Raw genomic sequence first — 15,645 nt, forward strand, 5'->3', positions numbered from 1 at the left:
AAGCAGGTCACATTTGGATCACAAGATATACTATGGTTAGTGAAATCCAGCTTTACTATAGTGAAGCACTGGCATTTTTCTGTGAAAATCCTAGAATATCAGTCAGTATGAATCCATCCATTTTCTTCTTGCAACTATTGGGCTTATTTTAAAACACTTAGAACCCCCAGGAGAGATTAATGGGTAATCACCAGGTAACATACGAGTTTATGAGCTGAAGAGACCGGGTATTATCAATTCCTTTACAGAATAAGCGTAGGGCAATTCATTTATTTAGAGACTAATATCACAGCTAAAGTGGCACAAATCAAATCTCAATGCAGATTCATAGATTTTCAGAATGGAACAACTACTATGCTCGAAACAGTGTTATTTACAAAACAAGTAATGGAATTTCCTAGAAAAAAGGGTTATGAGCTAATCACGACGGCACTAAAGAATGCACTTGTGCTCTGCAGCAGCCAACAAGGCAGTTCTGCTTTGTTCTGAGGGAACAACCCAAGGCAAAATGAAAGGAGGACAGGATTATGGTTAAGACATGGCAATAGGTTCAGTGAGTCTCAGCTCTGCTGCTGTGTGCCCAAATCACACAATGAGGTGGTGCTGTCCCTTACGATGCACCACTCTTTCCCTATCTGTAAAATTAATCTTGTACAGACAACTGTTTAGTGACCTTAGCAATAGGGGAGCTACAGAGATTGATGAATTATCACCTGCAGGCCAGTCTAGAGATCCTAGGATGAAACGCCAGGGAGAAACTGTTGCTTGAGGTCACTAGATCAATTAATAATTCACATTGGCAAGCCCGCCACTCTAATGAGAGCGTATCTGGAGTTCAACTGTGAGCGGAGTTAAACATTATGAATCAATACGCTTATTGCATCAGAATTAATTAAAAACCCAATCACCCTTATAATTACACATGCTGCTTCTATGAAATAAAGCCGCATGGCTGGTCTGGATCTGCCCTCCAGCAGACACATTTTGAGGCTCCTGTCAAAGGGAATCTGTCACGCATTCACAGGCTAACGTCTAAAGTATTAAGAAGTCTCTACCAAAGTATTAAACACAAGTAGTGCAAAGGACTTGCACATGGATCACTTGGAATGACGATCCCTTCACCCTTACCAGCTGAAGAGAGATGATCCACTGACGCTGCCTTGTCTGGGGTGGAAGGTGATGTGGACTTCTTTACGTGTTCAGGAGAGCTCTCCTCCTCGGCTACAGCAGATGGCACTGTAATTGGCTTAACAACTTGTGTCGGCTTTCCAGGCAGCTGAGCAGGCTTCTTGGCAACCGGGGCCTGCGTCAGAGGTTCGTTCTAACGCAACGAAAAGAATTCCATGTTAAATGCATAAAATCTAATCCAGAGTTCAAGCATTAACAATCATGGTTCACTATATCAGCATTCTGATGTCACTTTTGAGGGGAACATAACATTCCAGACAGTAAATTTTAACTTCTGAGGCTTTATAAGCAGGGTCCTGCCAGCAGGTAGCTGACTTATGCAAGCATTGAATCTCTGCTGGAGAAGGAAAAAAAATAAATGTTCAACATGGTAGCGATTTCAAAGAGAAGCAGATGCATGCAGAAAAAAACCTATCATTCTCTACACTAAAAACTACTCTGGTTGAAAGCACAAATGCACAATCAGTAACAAAAATCAAAGAGTCAAAGAAATCAATCCAAAGTCTAAAGGCTTGTGCAGCCTGACAAGAAGCAGTAAGCTCTGAGCATCTGGAGGAGGCACAAACACAGGAGCTACTGGGAAGCAACATCAAAGTACAGAAATAAGTATTTCAGAACCATGTAAAGGGATGGTCAGGATCTGGGGAGTTGTCTTTGAAAATAAACCCCACATATAAAACAGATACGAAAGAAAAACAAGCCAAACTCTGGACCCATGGGTTCAAACTGTGGACAGTAACTGTAACTCCCATCTCATTTATCTCTCTCTTTCTTTCCTATATGATATTCGAAACCAAACTTACTGTTCCCTCAAGGACTGAAATCCTGTTCTTTTCAGACTTCTGGGAAAATTGTTTCACCACAGTACCTCGCCTGACTAGAAATCCAATGGACTCATCTCTGCCCACCAGAAGAGTCACGACTTTAACTATTACACATATTACCAAGAAATACTAACCTCCTCTTCTTCCTCGTTCTCTTCCATGTTTGCCAGCTGGCTGGCATTTTCCAGAACAGCAGCTATTGTGCTGTTACCATCCATTGTTGCAACACCAGGGATAGGGGGAAATCCTAAGAAGGAAAGGAATATACAGGTAGAGAGCTGCATAAAACATACGCCCCGTCTTCCATATTTCCTCTTTCCTCTGAAGTTATTTCTATCTAAGTATCTATTATCTAATACAGTCCAGAATTCAAGAGCTAGACTGATACCAGAACAACAAAACCATGGTAGATTCAGTCTGACTGGCAGACCTAAAATCAGACCTCTCATAGATATCCAGGCTTGAAGGGATGGTGCTAAAATGATGCAAAAACAGAGCACGGTTTTCTAAGTTCAGCAGCTGGCATCTAGCCAAGCAGCCTTGCGACCTCAAGACTTCAGCAAGAGGTGCCCTCGGAACCGGCAAAGAATTTACTACCTCTCCTTTGCACAAAAGGACAGGTAGTACATTTTACCCAACAAAGTTGCTGGCTTTTCTCTCTCTCTACTGCCTCACCTGAGTTGGTATGTGGTCCAACAGAAAAAAAATCAGCGCTGCCCCGTACAGCAATAAACAACATAGCAATGAAGTCCAGATAACGCACTACAACATTAGCACCTGATATGCTGAAAATCCACTGCAATGCAGAGGTTGCAAAGTAAGGCAGAATCACAGTAGTTAAATGTGAGATGTATTAAGAACTATCCTTTTAATTATTTTATTATCCTTTTAAGGAAGGCTTGATGACAGAAGATAAACTCTCACTTTCATGCTACCTGTTCAGTATCAGATTCAATCAGCAGAGACCCAGAGGGACTACTGCAAAGTATCTGTTAATAAAGTTTATATCATTAATACGTAGTAAGTCAATCTCGATGTCAGTCTCATCAGAAGTGTCAAGAAATAATAACTCAACTGCTTCTGAGCCTAGAGATGGTGAATATGGGGACAGAACAAGTCTGAGGTATATAGGCTAGCAGAACACAGAATCCTATGCTGCTGCCCCCTGCGTGATCCTTGATCCATTACTAAATAGCGTTTCCGTCTCCAGGGAGGTCAAGACTGGTACTGTTCACCATCTAGACGCAGTGAAATATATACACTGCCAGTCCATTGCAATCTCCTTGCTGGTTTGAGTGACTCTCACAGTTATCTTCAGTGAAAATTATATGGCCATAAAACGATGGCTGGAAAACACACAGCTAAGATAACACAAGGAAATTGAGAAGTTATGCAATATTTTCAGAGTTTAAACATGGAGCACCTCACTCTTACAGCAAGTAATATTTACCAGGAAATGGATCATGTTCTAGAACAAGGGTTGCTAAACTGCAGTTCAGGAACAGCTGAATACTAAAAAAACACTTCAAAGCAGCACCTGGCCTGACAGAGTTGGCACTGCCTACTAGCGTACTTGCCTTTGCCACAACCTGGTGGTGACCAAAAAAGCCAAAACAAAACAAGCCACAAGGTTTGTGCCCCTTTTCTAGGGTTTTTTTTTTTTAAAGAAAAAAATGTAAGGAAAAAGAACAAAACAAAACAAGCAAACAAACCCAAAACACCTTTAGGCACCACTTTGCAGTGCTGATTGTGTTCTACCACAGGAACAAATCAGGCACAAGGTAAAAGTAGTGACACTTCCAAGAAGAGTGTGGCAGAAATAGCTAGATAACAGATAAAGTATCATCCAAGTCAGAGGTGGAGGAGATGTAGACCGCCTTGCCCAAACCTTTACAGACACAGGACTATACATTCTGAAGAAGATTAAAAAAAAAAAAAAAAAAAAAAGGCGGCATGCTGTCCCAAGAAGCACATTCAGTTTCTTCTTCCTCTGTCACTGTCTCAATGCAACCATGGACAGGACTCACTTCACCTCTGCATACACTTTTACAAGCCATGAGAAGAGAACTGCAATACTCATCTGCCTCATCAGCTGTTGCAAAGGGATGTTTAACTAAATATAGTGTTCTGAGGCTCTTGCGGAGAGGGAATAGAACGGGAAAGATTAGGCAAAATTTTTCCAGATTTCAAAATCCCCTTCCAGTAAACTAAATCCAACGTACCCCAAGCTTATTATTTCCTCTAAGAGGGCAGGCCCAGTACACAGAAGGGTCCAGAAGGGCATTTTCATCACCTGCCCATAGTTAAATTGTTTAACTTCTCAAACAGAGCTGGTCTCAAGTTCTGATACTGTCAAACAGGTAGTCAATGCCCAGTAATCTTCACTAGTATGAAAGTTCAGGAGCGTATTAATAAGCCGTTTCACAGTGTATTCTTCAGTGCCATCAAACAGCAAGGCCAGCCTACTCTCTGAGGTAAGAGAAGAGCTGCTCCACAGCATGAGGAGGCCCTATCTGCACAGCTCTTCCAGAACTCAGCATATCTACAAGAGTTTGCATTAGGACATTTTATTTTCACACTTACCGGGAGGAACAGGTAGCTCAGAAAAATTCACTTTTCTCCCTGCTTTATGGGCTCTTATAGCATCCTGGTATTGCTGCAATGAAAGACATTCACTGAGACATAAAATGGAGTAGACTATAAGTTAGCAATCATCTACATTTAACCAGCATAAGCACTGAAGAAGATAGAATACTTTGCTATAAAACTATGTGCATACCACTGCCCTTTAATTCTGAAGCCAATGCTGCTTCATTGATTATTTGCACCTGTTTCTGAAACAGTGAAAAGGGCCGGGGGAAGGCAAAATGCTGCTTCAAAACCCAAACTTTCCTAAAATTTTAAATCTGTAAGTTACCTCATCCATGTATAGTCTTTTTAGCAGACAGAAATCTTTGGACTGGAACTCAGCTCTGCCATTTCTACAGCTCAAAAAGGGACACAGCATTTTTTAATTCTTCTGGCATGAAGGTCCAGAGATGCTCTACATCCTCCTTCTTAACCCTCACATACAGCATATGCCCTGCCTCAGAACTAGTTTCAGCACAGCTGAACACCAGTACTTTTGCTTCTCCTTCCCCTGAATGCTTTACAGCTTCCTGTTGGAGCTCTTTTCAACTTGAAGGACAATACAAATCCTTCAGCCCTTAACAAACCCTTCAGCAGGACTATTAATTCAGATGACTTTGCTGAGTGCAAGCAACTCGCTATACTTTCCTTTTACCTTGGCTATCCTCTCGTGCATCCTGCCTTTCCGATCATCCCCACTCGCTTTAGCCTGGGCTGCTGCTGACTTGTACTTCTCAAGTCTTTGTTGCAATGCTTCCAGCACTGTTTTTGGCTGCAGGTAAGCTTGAAATAAGACAGATAATGAAATGCCACATGATCCAGATTCCTTCCCCCGCTTCTTCTCTGCCGCAGAGACAAAAAACCCAAAACAAAACTGTGCAAAGCTTTATTATGAATACAATTCTTCTAAAGAAAGTTTATTAATTTTTACTTCTATTACTGATCCAGGACAACAATACAAAAGGGATCGGCAGCAAACAGTATAAGGAATATTAGTCACATATACTCAATCCTGTTGGTAGTGGGATAAAACAGTCCTCATAAGTGCCTTCCAGCCCTGCTACTTTTATGCCTCGGCACAGAAATCATAAGTCCTACCTGAACAGTCTGAGGTCTGAGGTCCAGGTGTTGTAAGATCCTGGGAACTTCCCAGAGAGGCTGGTACCTTTTGCTGGGATGTAGCTTGTACGTTTTCTAGGCTTTCAAGATCTATAAAGGAAGGAAAGCAGGAAGTTTCACAGCATGTTCCATAAACAGTAAGTCAACCCACGTTAGTCAGGAAATCATCAATTTGATCACATCATCTCCCAGGAAGTTGGCTGGCTTCGAAACTTATGTGGGTGGACAAATAAGTCTGAAGTTCACATTATTCCAGTCTTCTAAGAATCATCTCCCAAAACATAACTTGGTATCTTGTCAGAAAGAAAGAGTGAACAAGCTTGCTAATTTACTAAAATATCCTGGTAACAAAAGATATGCAGAAAAGAGGAAGCAAGTAAGACTATCAATTCAGATATCCCATTTTCTGGTATTGTATAATAATGAAATGTTTTAGGATCTAGAAAAATATCGACCCCAAAATCTTGCATTTATTTATATAATATTATATCATGGGTGAAGTTTCTCTCTCATGCCACCTGGTGATCAATTTATAACTTAAGTAGAAATAATCTTCGTTATTTTATTCTAAGAAGTGAAGTAAGAGATTATCATTTTATTTCAATAAATAACCAACTACTTTTACTAAACAGCAATTAAAACACTTGAGTTCCAGATATTGACTGTTAACTGTTGGTGGTGATGTTAAATCTATTTAAAAAAAAAAGTTATTTCAATCCTTGTGAGGTTTTAATACTGGTAACTGCCTTAGGACTTCGACTTTAATGCCCTGAAGTCAACCTTATTTTCTTTTCAGGACAAGTATGCTTGTTAATCTTATAATCTGAACTTCTGTTGAAACGTGTAACAACAACAAATATTAAGGTAGATTTTAAGAACTTGCCATTACCCTCTTTCCCTTCCACTTCAAACAATAGCTACTATTATATCAAGTTATAAGAATGAGAGAATTACACCTCAGTAACTTGTACTTCACAGAGCTGGCATATTTTTAAAGAATAAAAAAAAGTTTAAGTTTTACCTGTTCTCCATGTAACAGCTACTGCAAATCATGTCAGAAATAACACACAGAGAGGAAAGACAAAGCCCAAGGTGGGGGAAAAAGTTACAAGAAAGATATTTTGAAAAGTCAGAATGTTCTATACCTTAAAATTTCTCTCTCAATTTCTCTTTAACCAGGAGTTTGCAACAGAAGAAAATTTAGCGTGTTGCACAGAACAGCTTTTTGAGTATCAAAAAGAACACTCCACTGCAAGTCCCTCCGAACCACAGATAGGAATGCATCACTTCTGTGGTTGATATAAATTCAGAATCAAGTTTGCTGTTAGGAGTAGAAATATACAGCAAAAAAACAAACAAACAAAAAAAAAAACAGGGATCAAGAGAAAAGGGAGAAGATAACCTTTAGTTTTAAGGCATAGAAATTTTATTTCTAGGGTTGCGGGTTGCGTAATAAGCAGTCAAAAGGGGAAGTTACAAAATCAAGCAGCCATCATGAGCATACAAATCACATTCAGAAGAACAGGCTAAAGGGGACAGGGTGATACTCTTTTGGCTAGCCACAAACTGGATATGCTTTGGAAAATTAACTTTGGGAAAGAAGAACCAGGATACAGTAGTATGAAGAAATCTATATGCTGCTGCTAGGAATCCTTAGCATTCATTTCAAGCCTAGATAGGTCAAGAGAGTAACTTCAAAATAAACGAGGATACCTTGTTTTTCTTTAATGGTCTTGATTAGAATTTGAATATACAGTAAACCTCAGACCTAAGTGACCTTCAATTCCACTTACAGTTTTGCGATCAAATTTAGAATCATTCTATTACAGCAGAGAGAGACTTCTAAAAGGGTTTCTTTAAGACAAACCTTACCTTGAGGAGATGGCGGCATATTCTGGAGGTCTAATGGCTGCCCACTGTCCAAAGCTTCCAGGACCGTGTTAAATTTCTAATGTAGCAAAGCACAACATAAGATTTATTTGAGTATGTCCGAGACTTGCTAGTTGACACAATGACAGTCAATGAACACGTTCTTATTACACGTGTGTAGTGCACAGAGCAGCTTAGCATTCAGATTCTTGACAGACAGTTTCTGTGTGCTCACCTTGCCTATCTTCATGTATTCCTTCGCCTTCTCCAGGTCCCCTTGTTGTTTGGCTTTGAGAGCTGCTACTTTATACTCTCTCTGCCTCGTAAGTAGCAGTGCCCGTGTGCTGCTGTTCTGGTGATCTGCAAAAAGGAACACGAATGAGACTTACGCAAAACAAGCGAGACGTACACCCCTTCTTCTGCTCATCTATTCAAACCCGCTTAGTTCTCTTGGGCTTTGAGTAACACATCCTCCTTACAAAAGGCCCTTTTCTTCCAGTCCCCAGAAGTCCCATCACACATGATACTCCCACTTCTCAATGAAAATAAAAAAAATAGTCTTTTAGTCAAGATATCAAAACGCCTTAAAGCACGGAATCCCATGTGTCACATGTTGGAGGAGAAACTGAGGCACAGTAGAAGTTAAAGTGAAAGATACCAATACACTGCAGGCCAGGAGAGGGTCCCCTGGGAAGCCTTCATTTTGTAGTGATTCAATTTCAGAGAAACTGAAATCAGAATGTCAGGACTCTCTTAAAAATATCTGATCCCATGGCTGACCCAATTTGAAATATTCACCTGGGAAGGTCTACATAAGCACAACTCAGTGCTTTGCTACAGAATCCCCCTCAAAAAAACTAAGAAAAACGTGACCTTAGAATAGCATTGGAACTGCTTATTCTCTCTGAACATAGTACCAGTTTCCATGGTAGAACTAGAAGGAGCATGACCTCGTAGGGACTCCAATTCCAGATGCTGCTCTGCATCATGAGAGGGCTTCTGCTCATGATCTGCAGCAGATTCTACTCTCTTCTCTGCTGGGACACTGCCTGAATCTTCCAAGTTTTCTAGTTCGGCTCCTGTGGCTTGAGGTACATGAGAACTCTTTCCTGTTGCAACAGGGGGTGGAATTTCTTCCTCACTGACTTTTTTGCCTTTCTTCACTGCAGCCAGCATGGTTTCCAGCGTCTGACAGAGATGGAACAGCAAAGTCAATAGGCATTTATATTAAACGTACAGCTGAGCGTAAAAATCATCAAAACTCAAATTCATTCCCTTATCCATGATGGAATCGATTACAGCCATCTTTTGACGGTCACTAGAGAACGGGGCCCCTTAGCATTCCCTACTTTTCTGCAGGGCCAACTTCAGTGCAAGTGAAAGGTGCTCAGTTGTCAGAGCAACACAAAGCAAAAGACTTGTTCCCAGACTAAGTAGTTCCTCAACACCTAGAACTGTCAGGTAGACAGCTCTCACTATCTGGAACGTGAGTTAAACGCAGTTTTCTTTTTAAACCCTTCTCCACCACAAATATTATCTTCCTCAAAGTTTTTTTTTTAAACTTTTAAGATTTAGACAAAAGAGCACCATGCGCTTCAGGCCAAAACAAAAGTTTTCTGTCTTTCACCTGTCTCAGAAACTGAAATGGTAACACATAGAAAGCAAGGAAAAAATCTCATCGGTGCCAGAATCACTACTGCTTTTAGTTAGCCATGACATTGGCTGACCTATCAAGCAACAGTGGCAGAGACGTTTTGGACTGACTGCACTTAAGACGGGGGTTCAGACCAGTCCAGCAACCCACACCCAACTCTCTTCTCCAAGTGTGGAATGACAGACTGGTAACGGACTTAAATTGTGAGATTCAAGTTCACAGTTCCAAGAACGATGTATGAGAGAGAATAACACAGTATTTAATGACATGCCCTCTAGCTAATTAAGGAATTCTGAGCTGTGAAGTGATAGCTAGTCTACTATCCTTAGTTACATTGCTTAGGCACATGGAAACTCCCTACCTTGAAAAACAGAGAAAAAGAAGTGGCAAATAGAGCTTTCAGTTTCTGTATTGGATAAAATAAGCATGGTATGCCGATGCCTCTTGCCCTACCGAAGGTCAGGTGGTTTCATGCATATTCCTTTTTGGAGCTAACAGACAGTGGACAAACAGAAATCTCCACTCTTGTGCATTTCCTCCTCTGGGTTTGGCCTCACTTGTTCCCTTAGTACTTCAAGGCACTTGGTCAGACAGTAAACTTGTCCTTCTGTGGACACTGCTGAGCTATAAAGCTTTGCTCATACAAGACAGAGTTAGCTGCTGTCCGAGATGAGGCAGGAGAGCATATGAGAGCAAACAGGGAAAGACACTCCTGCACAGCAGTGATCACTAGGCACTACAAACTAATTGCAAGCACGCCACCTGGCTGAAAAGAGGCAAAACCAAAGAAACAGCTCCTCACTACACTTTGTAATTGCCTTAATGAAGAATCCCATTTGATTCATTTTCAAGTGCAGCCAACACACCTGGGGAGAGGAATCCTTCCTTTGTCACAAAGGACTGAATGGAAGTTCAGTACCTGAAGGTAGGCATCAGTGATGAACCAGCAGGTATACGTGCTAGGAGAATTCCTATAATTTGCTCTAAAGTAACAATGAACGGTCGGTCATCACAGGTCAAATACAGATCTAGATGGGTGGGTTTAACATAGGCATTTACCATATCCCCTGCTTCCAGGTACCAGTATACATACAGAAACAAAGCTGATACAAAAATGCATTCAAAGTTCATCTGCATATTTATTATGTCAGATCAGATTTATTATGTTTATATTTATTTATAAGTATATTTATTTATTTTATTCTAAGATTTATTATGTATTATATTTAGATCAGTGATAAATACAGGAAACGTTCTTCACGTAACTCAAGACAGCATATCGATTGCTGCATTTTCCTCCTCTTTTGAACAAATTCACTGGGTCACAGATCTAGAAAGACTCTTAAATTATAGCTTAAAGAACTGACTTTGCCTCCCCCTCATTCACATCCCTGATGAATCCAACTTACCTTAAGGCCTCTTTCATACCGACGTGTTTTGGCACTCTCACCTGACTCCTTTGCATTAGAAATTGCTGTCCTATAGTTAGCAATTCTATTCTCTATTGTCTGTTGCAGTTCACTGGTAACAGCTGCAAGTGAGGTGGTCTCAGAAGAAAAATAATAGAAAAAAAAAAAACCAAATCAAGATGACTTATTTCAAACTATGCAAGTTTTCCTACAGCACTAAAAAACAAACGTTCCTCTTCCACACACACTTGCTCTAATCAAGAGCACAAGGATGAAACAGTCTCTCTCAAACAGAAGAGCACTTGTACTGCACTAACCGTCCCTGGATCCACCTCTGGGCTTTCTCTCAAAGGCGTAATAGAGAAGAATGGGTGGAGACATTTAGGAAACTCACAGTCACAGGGTAATTGGAGCCATGCGGTTAGGGAGTAGGTGAGAGAAAACAGTGAAGTCTCTCAAACACCACAAAAGAGAGGGTGTGAAGAAGTATTTTGGCATGTGGCTTGACTCCCTGTCTTCCCCCCTGCCCCCTCCCCTTTTTTTAAAATCATGTTAGTTTTCTCCCTTCAGGGATTTTTCAACCTAGCTTTATTATAAGAGCTCCTTCTTTTTCCTCTTCCTACAGCCTGGGACTTGTTCAGTGACAAAAGCAGCCTAAGCAAATAGTTACCAATAGCTACTTACAAACATGCCACAGCTACAGAGACCTTTCAGATGGCTACTGAAGTAATTATTGCCATTATCTCTATAGAAACTCTCCCAGACCCATTTATTAATGGGCACAATGCATGAAGGCACTGGACTCTGTAGCACACAACAGAAACAGAGCAGTAACTGAATAAAAAATATGACTGCATGAGGATGGACAAATTAAGGCGGGAAAGCAAATGCTGCTGAGAAAAATTCCACACAGCCACCGAAGATGCTGAGTTAACAGGTCTCACCACTTCAGCACGCTGCTTAAGACCCAGTGGGGGATGCTATGAATCCTGGAAGCCTGAACTGCAGTCTGAATGCTCACATGTACAATGAGGGACAAGACATGTTCGAATCCAGCTGTTTACCTCTTCAATTCTATGCTAACAATAAATATTCAACCTCAGAACAAAACAAAACAAACAAATCACTGAAATACATCACTACTGCATCAGATTCCACAGACAAGAGCGCAACACCGTCTTGTGTTTACTGTCGGATAGGAGCAGCTCTCTATCTTGTTTGTTACCCTTGTATAAGCTGCATGACAATAAGAGTGATTCAGCAAAACTATTAGAAACACGCAGCTCTTTCCTACCTGTGGTTGCACTTCAGGTTGCTCATTTTCTGTCTGAGCTGTGGATGAATCCATTGCAATTGTTTCATCCTCACAGCTTCCCGTCTCACCTTCCTCCCCCAGAACTTCTTGCAATTCTGCCTAAAATGTAAAAGCCAACAAAGGCAACTGTAGTGCATATAATAGTGCAATATGAAATAAAATAAGTTTCAAGCCCCAAAACCTTTGGATGGACCTTGAATCCAAACTGAGATTCTAAACATTTTATATCCCAGACAATTTCTGTTTTTTTTTTTTTTTTTTTTGGGGGGGGGGTGAAGGGTGGAGGGAGGGAAAGGTGTGTTTGGTAGCAGGGCTGATTATTAAGAACTGCTTCCAATCGTTCCACTTGTAGCCAGAACAGGAAGCCAGATACCACACAAAAGGCAGACTACAGCTCCAGGATCATTATGCAAGTTGGTGGATAGAGATCTGAAGCTGGAGAAGTTCAGAGAAGTACCTTTACAAAGGTCATTCAAACCCCAACTTTGAAATTTCTGAAAAGAACCTATTAATAATGGCTGTCAAAAACGGCTTAACACTCATTCCCTAAACCCTGACAACCAGCTCACTCATTAAAATCTCGAAGAAATTACTTAGGATACGTTGTCTCAGGCCAAGGAGTACCCAGAGCAGTAGCAAAATGGTCACAGATATCACTTTAAGAAATATGCCTGACAGTAAGTTGTTCATCAGCTGACACAGATGGGATTCCCACTGTTCTCCCACTCCTCTAAGACACACATATGAATGTCAGCTAGGAAACCCTCTCCGCTCTGGTGCACAGAGTGTCAGATCTTACAAAGGCTTTCCATCACACACAAGGCCTTACAACATTTCAGATTCCCTCTGCAAAGCTAATGAACATTTTTGCTAAAAGTTATTCCCTGAAAAAATCGAACTCAAAAGAAACTCTGAAACTTTTTGCTAACAAAATCATACATACCAACAGGTCTGTATCTTTCTCTAAGTCATCATCCTCTGTTTCTTCCTCCTCATCTTCATTCAGGTCCTTCATACACTCTGCAGCCATCTTTTCAATATGATCCATGGGCAGAGGAGCTGCAAAAAGCAACCAGGAGGAGCCATAAGTCCTAAGTAACAGGTATGTGGCCACTAGATGCAAATTCTAAAGGCGACACTATTGACTGGACGAGGGCAGCGAGTTCTTGTCTTGCTTCTCTCCTTTACCTAATAAACAGTCTGTTCCTAAACAAGAAAGCAAGGTCTGAGAAGGGAGTCGCAGGTATAACCGGCTGAAGTCCCAGAGCAAATCAAACAGTGCCTCCTGCTTGTTCCCTCATCCGATTTTTTTTTTCTTATTTGCACTATTCTCTCTCATATCTCTATCCCACCTGCCTTTTTTCATGTTAATGCCTTTCTTTTCCCCTGTACAGCTCCCTGGTTTGGTTTGATCTATCTAAGTCGATAGATTATTTTCCCCTTCTCTCTCTTTTCTACAGTCCATCCCATTTGTTTCCTTCAGCATAAATATTTGTTCTTACTCCAAATTAGCAGGGGACTGTATGGCAGACTGTTTGAAGGGGGCAGTGAGTATTAGCAATGCATGAGATGAGTGCAAGTCCTAAAACGTAAGGGATAAGTTGAACCCTGTGCATTTATGACTTTATGACTGAGGTGAAATTTAATTCCAGAAAACTAATGGTTTTCTCAAAAAACAAAAGGGCTAAAATGCCCCAAATCTGCAAATTCTTTCACTAGTACACTTCTCCTGCAGATTTGCATCAGTAGAATTCTCCAGAAAAGAGCCAAAATGCACGTTGTTACAACGTGGTAGAAGTCTCCACGTGAGAACAGTATACCAAAGACTCTTTCTGTGACAGAAGGCACATTCTCACCTCTTTCCGTACTGATCTTAATTAAATTAAGGAGATAGGTAGGAACTGCTTCTCTACTCTGCCCTTTTGTTCAGGTGACATCTGCAGCCATAGGCAGGCAAAAGTGTATTAAGACTTATTTTTTTGAGCAAGTGTAACGTTGAACAAATTCAGATTTCTATGTGTGAAGGATTATTATTTGGATGAGGTATATCTGACTCTCCTAAAGGGAGATCTGCATAATAGAAAAATCAACACTGTTAAGAAATGCTCACACGCCTATCATCAGAGTGGATCCAGAGAATACAATAAGGAAAGAACGCTGTCTTCCAGGAAGGAGAAAGAATAATTCAAAACGCGAGCCTGAGGCTAAAAACGAACTCTGATATTGTCAGCTTTCTGTTGGTATAGGCAAAGGATTTCACCAAACAAAAAATAAAACCACCACTCAAATAACGGAGGCTCAGCTGATCGTCAAAGTAATTCGTCCAACCTGTAAGAAAGGGCAAAGATGTGATCAGGTAAGTTCAGAGGACTAGTTCTATATGGGAAGTTTTGGCATGAGGTTTTGTTCACTAAGAGCCACTATGAGAAAGACAACTTTTCTCAAAAGACAGACTCCCTCTACCAGCTGCCTAAAACTGCAACAGTCTATGACTGACCAAAAAAACCCCACCGCCTGTTTAAAAAAAAAAAAAAAAGGGGGGAGGGGGACTTACAATCTCCATGTTTCATTTGGAAGCTATTAAGTGAATCATAGGTAAATGAGGGTACATTCATGGATAAAGGACAAAGACTGGGGAAGTGAACATCAGGAGAAATAAAATACTAGTCAAGGCAGGCAAGAAGACAAGGAAAATGACTGTATCTAATAATCTAGCTCAGAAATTGGATGCCAGGGAGAAATAACTTCTGTTCACTAATATAAGGAGCCTGAACTGCTAAATCATAAGCACCATGACTAGCAGGCGAGGTGAGATACAACGCTGCTCAGAAAACACAGGTGCAAAAGAAAGATATTGGGGTAGGTTGGCACAGTAATGACATTTAAGCCTGAGGAAAAAAAGACAAGTCAACATGGATGAAACAACTAGTTCAGGGGAAAAGTGCTAGAAGTTACCTCAAGCTCCTAGGCTGATTGAAGATACGGACAAATATCTCTATGATATTCTCCAGAGAAATAACCTAGTAACAGAAACGTTCATGGAAGACTTCAATTCGCCAGAGATAAAATCGAGAATAATACTAAGTATACTTGGATGTTGTGTCAAAACCATATTTCTCAATAAACAAATCACTGAAACAAGAGATGCACGCACGCTCAGATTGGTCCTGGTAGGTAGTGATGACATCATAGAAGGATAAATCAAGAATTGCTGAGAAATCGAGGAAACTAGGCCTTAAAAAATTGAAATCAAACGTAGAAGTGTTTTGGGCTATGAAGGAATAAATGGCCCTGCTAGTCTGGAAGACTTGAGATAAATCCCCCAAATAACAGAACGTTCTGTATTCATTTTCAATTGGATTAATGGGAGATTATATAAACAACTGGGTGAAAGTGCAAGCTACCTCCAAAAGTACGAACAACCTTAATCTCAGCATATTTAGGGTGAGAAGGTAACAACTATTTTCATCTCAGAATATTTAAGTGGCAAAAATGATTTCTAAGTCAATTCAGAGCTACCATATGACTAGAAAAAATATCAGTACCTACATTTAACAGAAGATGAAGAAAAACTATTAAGGCAACTCCGGGTTTGTCACCGCATGTGGTTTCAGAACAGTTCTTGAAAGAGAAAGAATA

General features: G+C 40.6%; 1 protein-coding gene and 1 long non-coding RNA gene across 8 annotated transcripts in view; both read right to left on the bottom strand.

Moving 5' to 3' along the window:
* Positions 1-15,645, bottom strand: part of CC2D1B (coiled-coil and C2 domain containing 1B) — a 41,863-nt gene that overhangs the window by 18,287 nt on the left and 7,931 nt on the right. For 4 of the 7 annotated variants that reach the window (XR_011142613.1, XR_011142612.1, XM_068953138.1 and 1 more), the window contains 11 exons: positions 12,950-13,065; positions 11,986-12,105; positions 10,692-10,829; positions 8,546-8,816; positions 7,864-7,988; positions 7,632-7,707; positions 5,739-5,849; positions 5,296-5,483; positions 4,596-4,668; positions 2,147-2,259; positions 1,129-1,321 (listed from right to left, as the gene is read on the bottom strand). Coding sequence is in view for 5 of the 7 variants with exons in the window: in XM_068953138.1 (XP_068809239.1) it covers positions 1,129-1,321; positions 2,147-2,259; positions 4,596-4,668; positions 5,296-5,483; positions 5,739-5,849; positions 7,632-7,707; positions 7,864-7,988; positions 8,546-8,816; positions 10,692-10,829; positions 11,986-12,105; positions 12,950-13,065 (1,524 nt within the window). In the remaining 2 variants the exon portion in view is untranslated. The remainder of the gene's footprint in view (positions 1-1,128; positions 1,322-2,146; positions 2,260-4,595; positions 4,669-5,295; positions 5,484-5,738; positions 5,850-7,631; positions 7,708-7,863; positions 7,989-8,545; positions 8,817-10,691; positions 10,830-11,985; positions 12,106-12,949; positions 13,066-15,645) is intronic. The other 3 variants (XM_068953142.1, XM_068953139.1, XM_068953140.1) reach the window with 3 other exon arrangements.
* LOC138068052 (uncharacterized) lies at positions 13,090-15,630 on the bottom strand. The gene is made up of 3 exons (XR_011142615.1): positions 15,556-15,630; positions 14,962-15,026; positions 13,090-14,334 (listed from the first exon to the last, which is right to left on the bottom strand). It is a non-coding gene; the product is annotated as an uncharacterized lncRNA (long non-coding RNA).

The sequence above is a fragment of the Struthio camelus genome, chromosome 8, assembly GCF_040807025.1.
Source record: "Struthio camelus isolate bStrCam1 chromosome 8, bStrCam1.hap1, whole genome shotgun sequence".
NCBI lineage: Eukaryota > Metazoa > Chordata > Aves > Struthioniformes > Struthionidae > Struthio > Struthio camelus.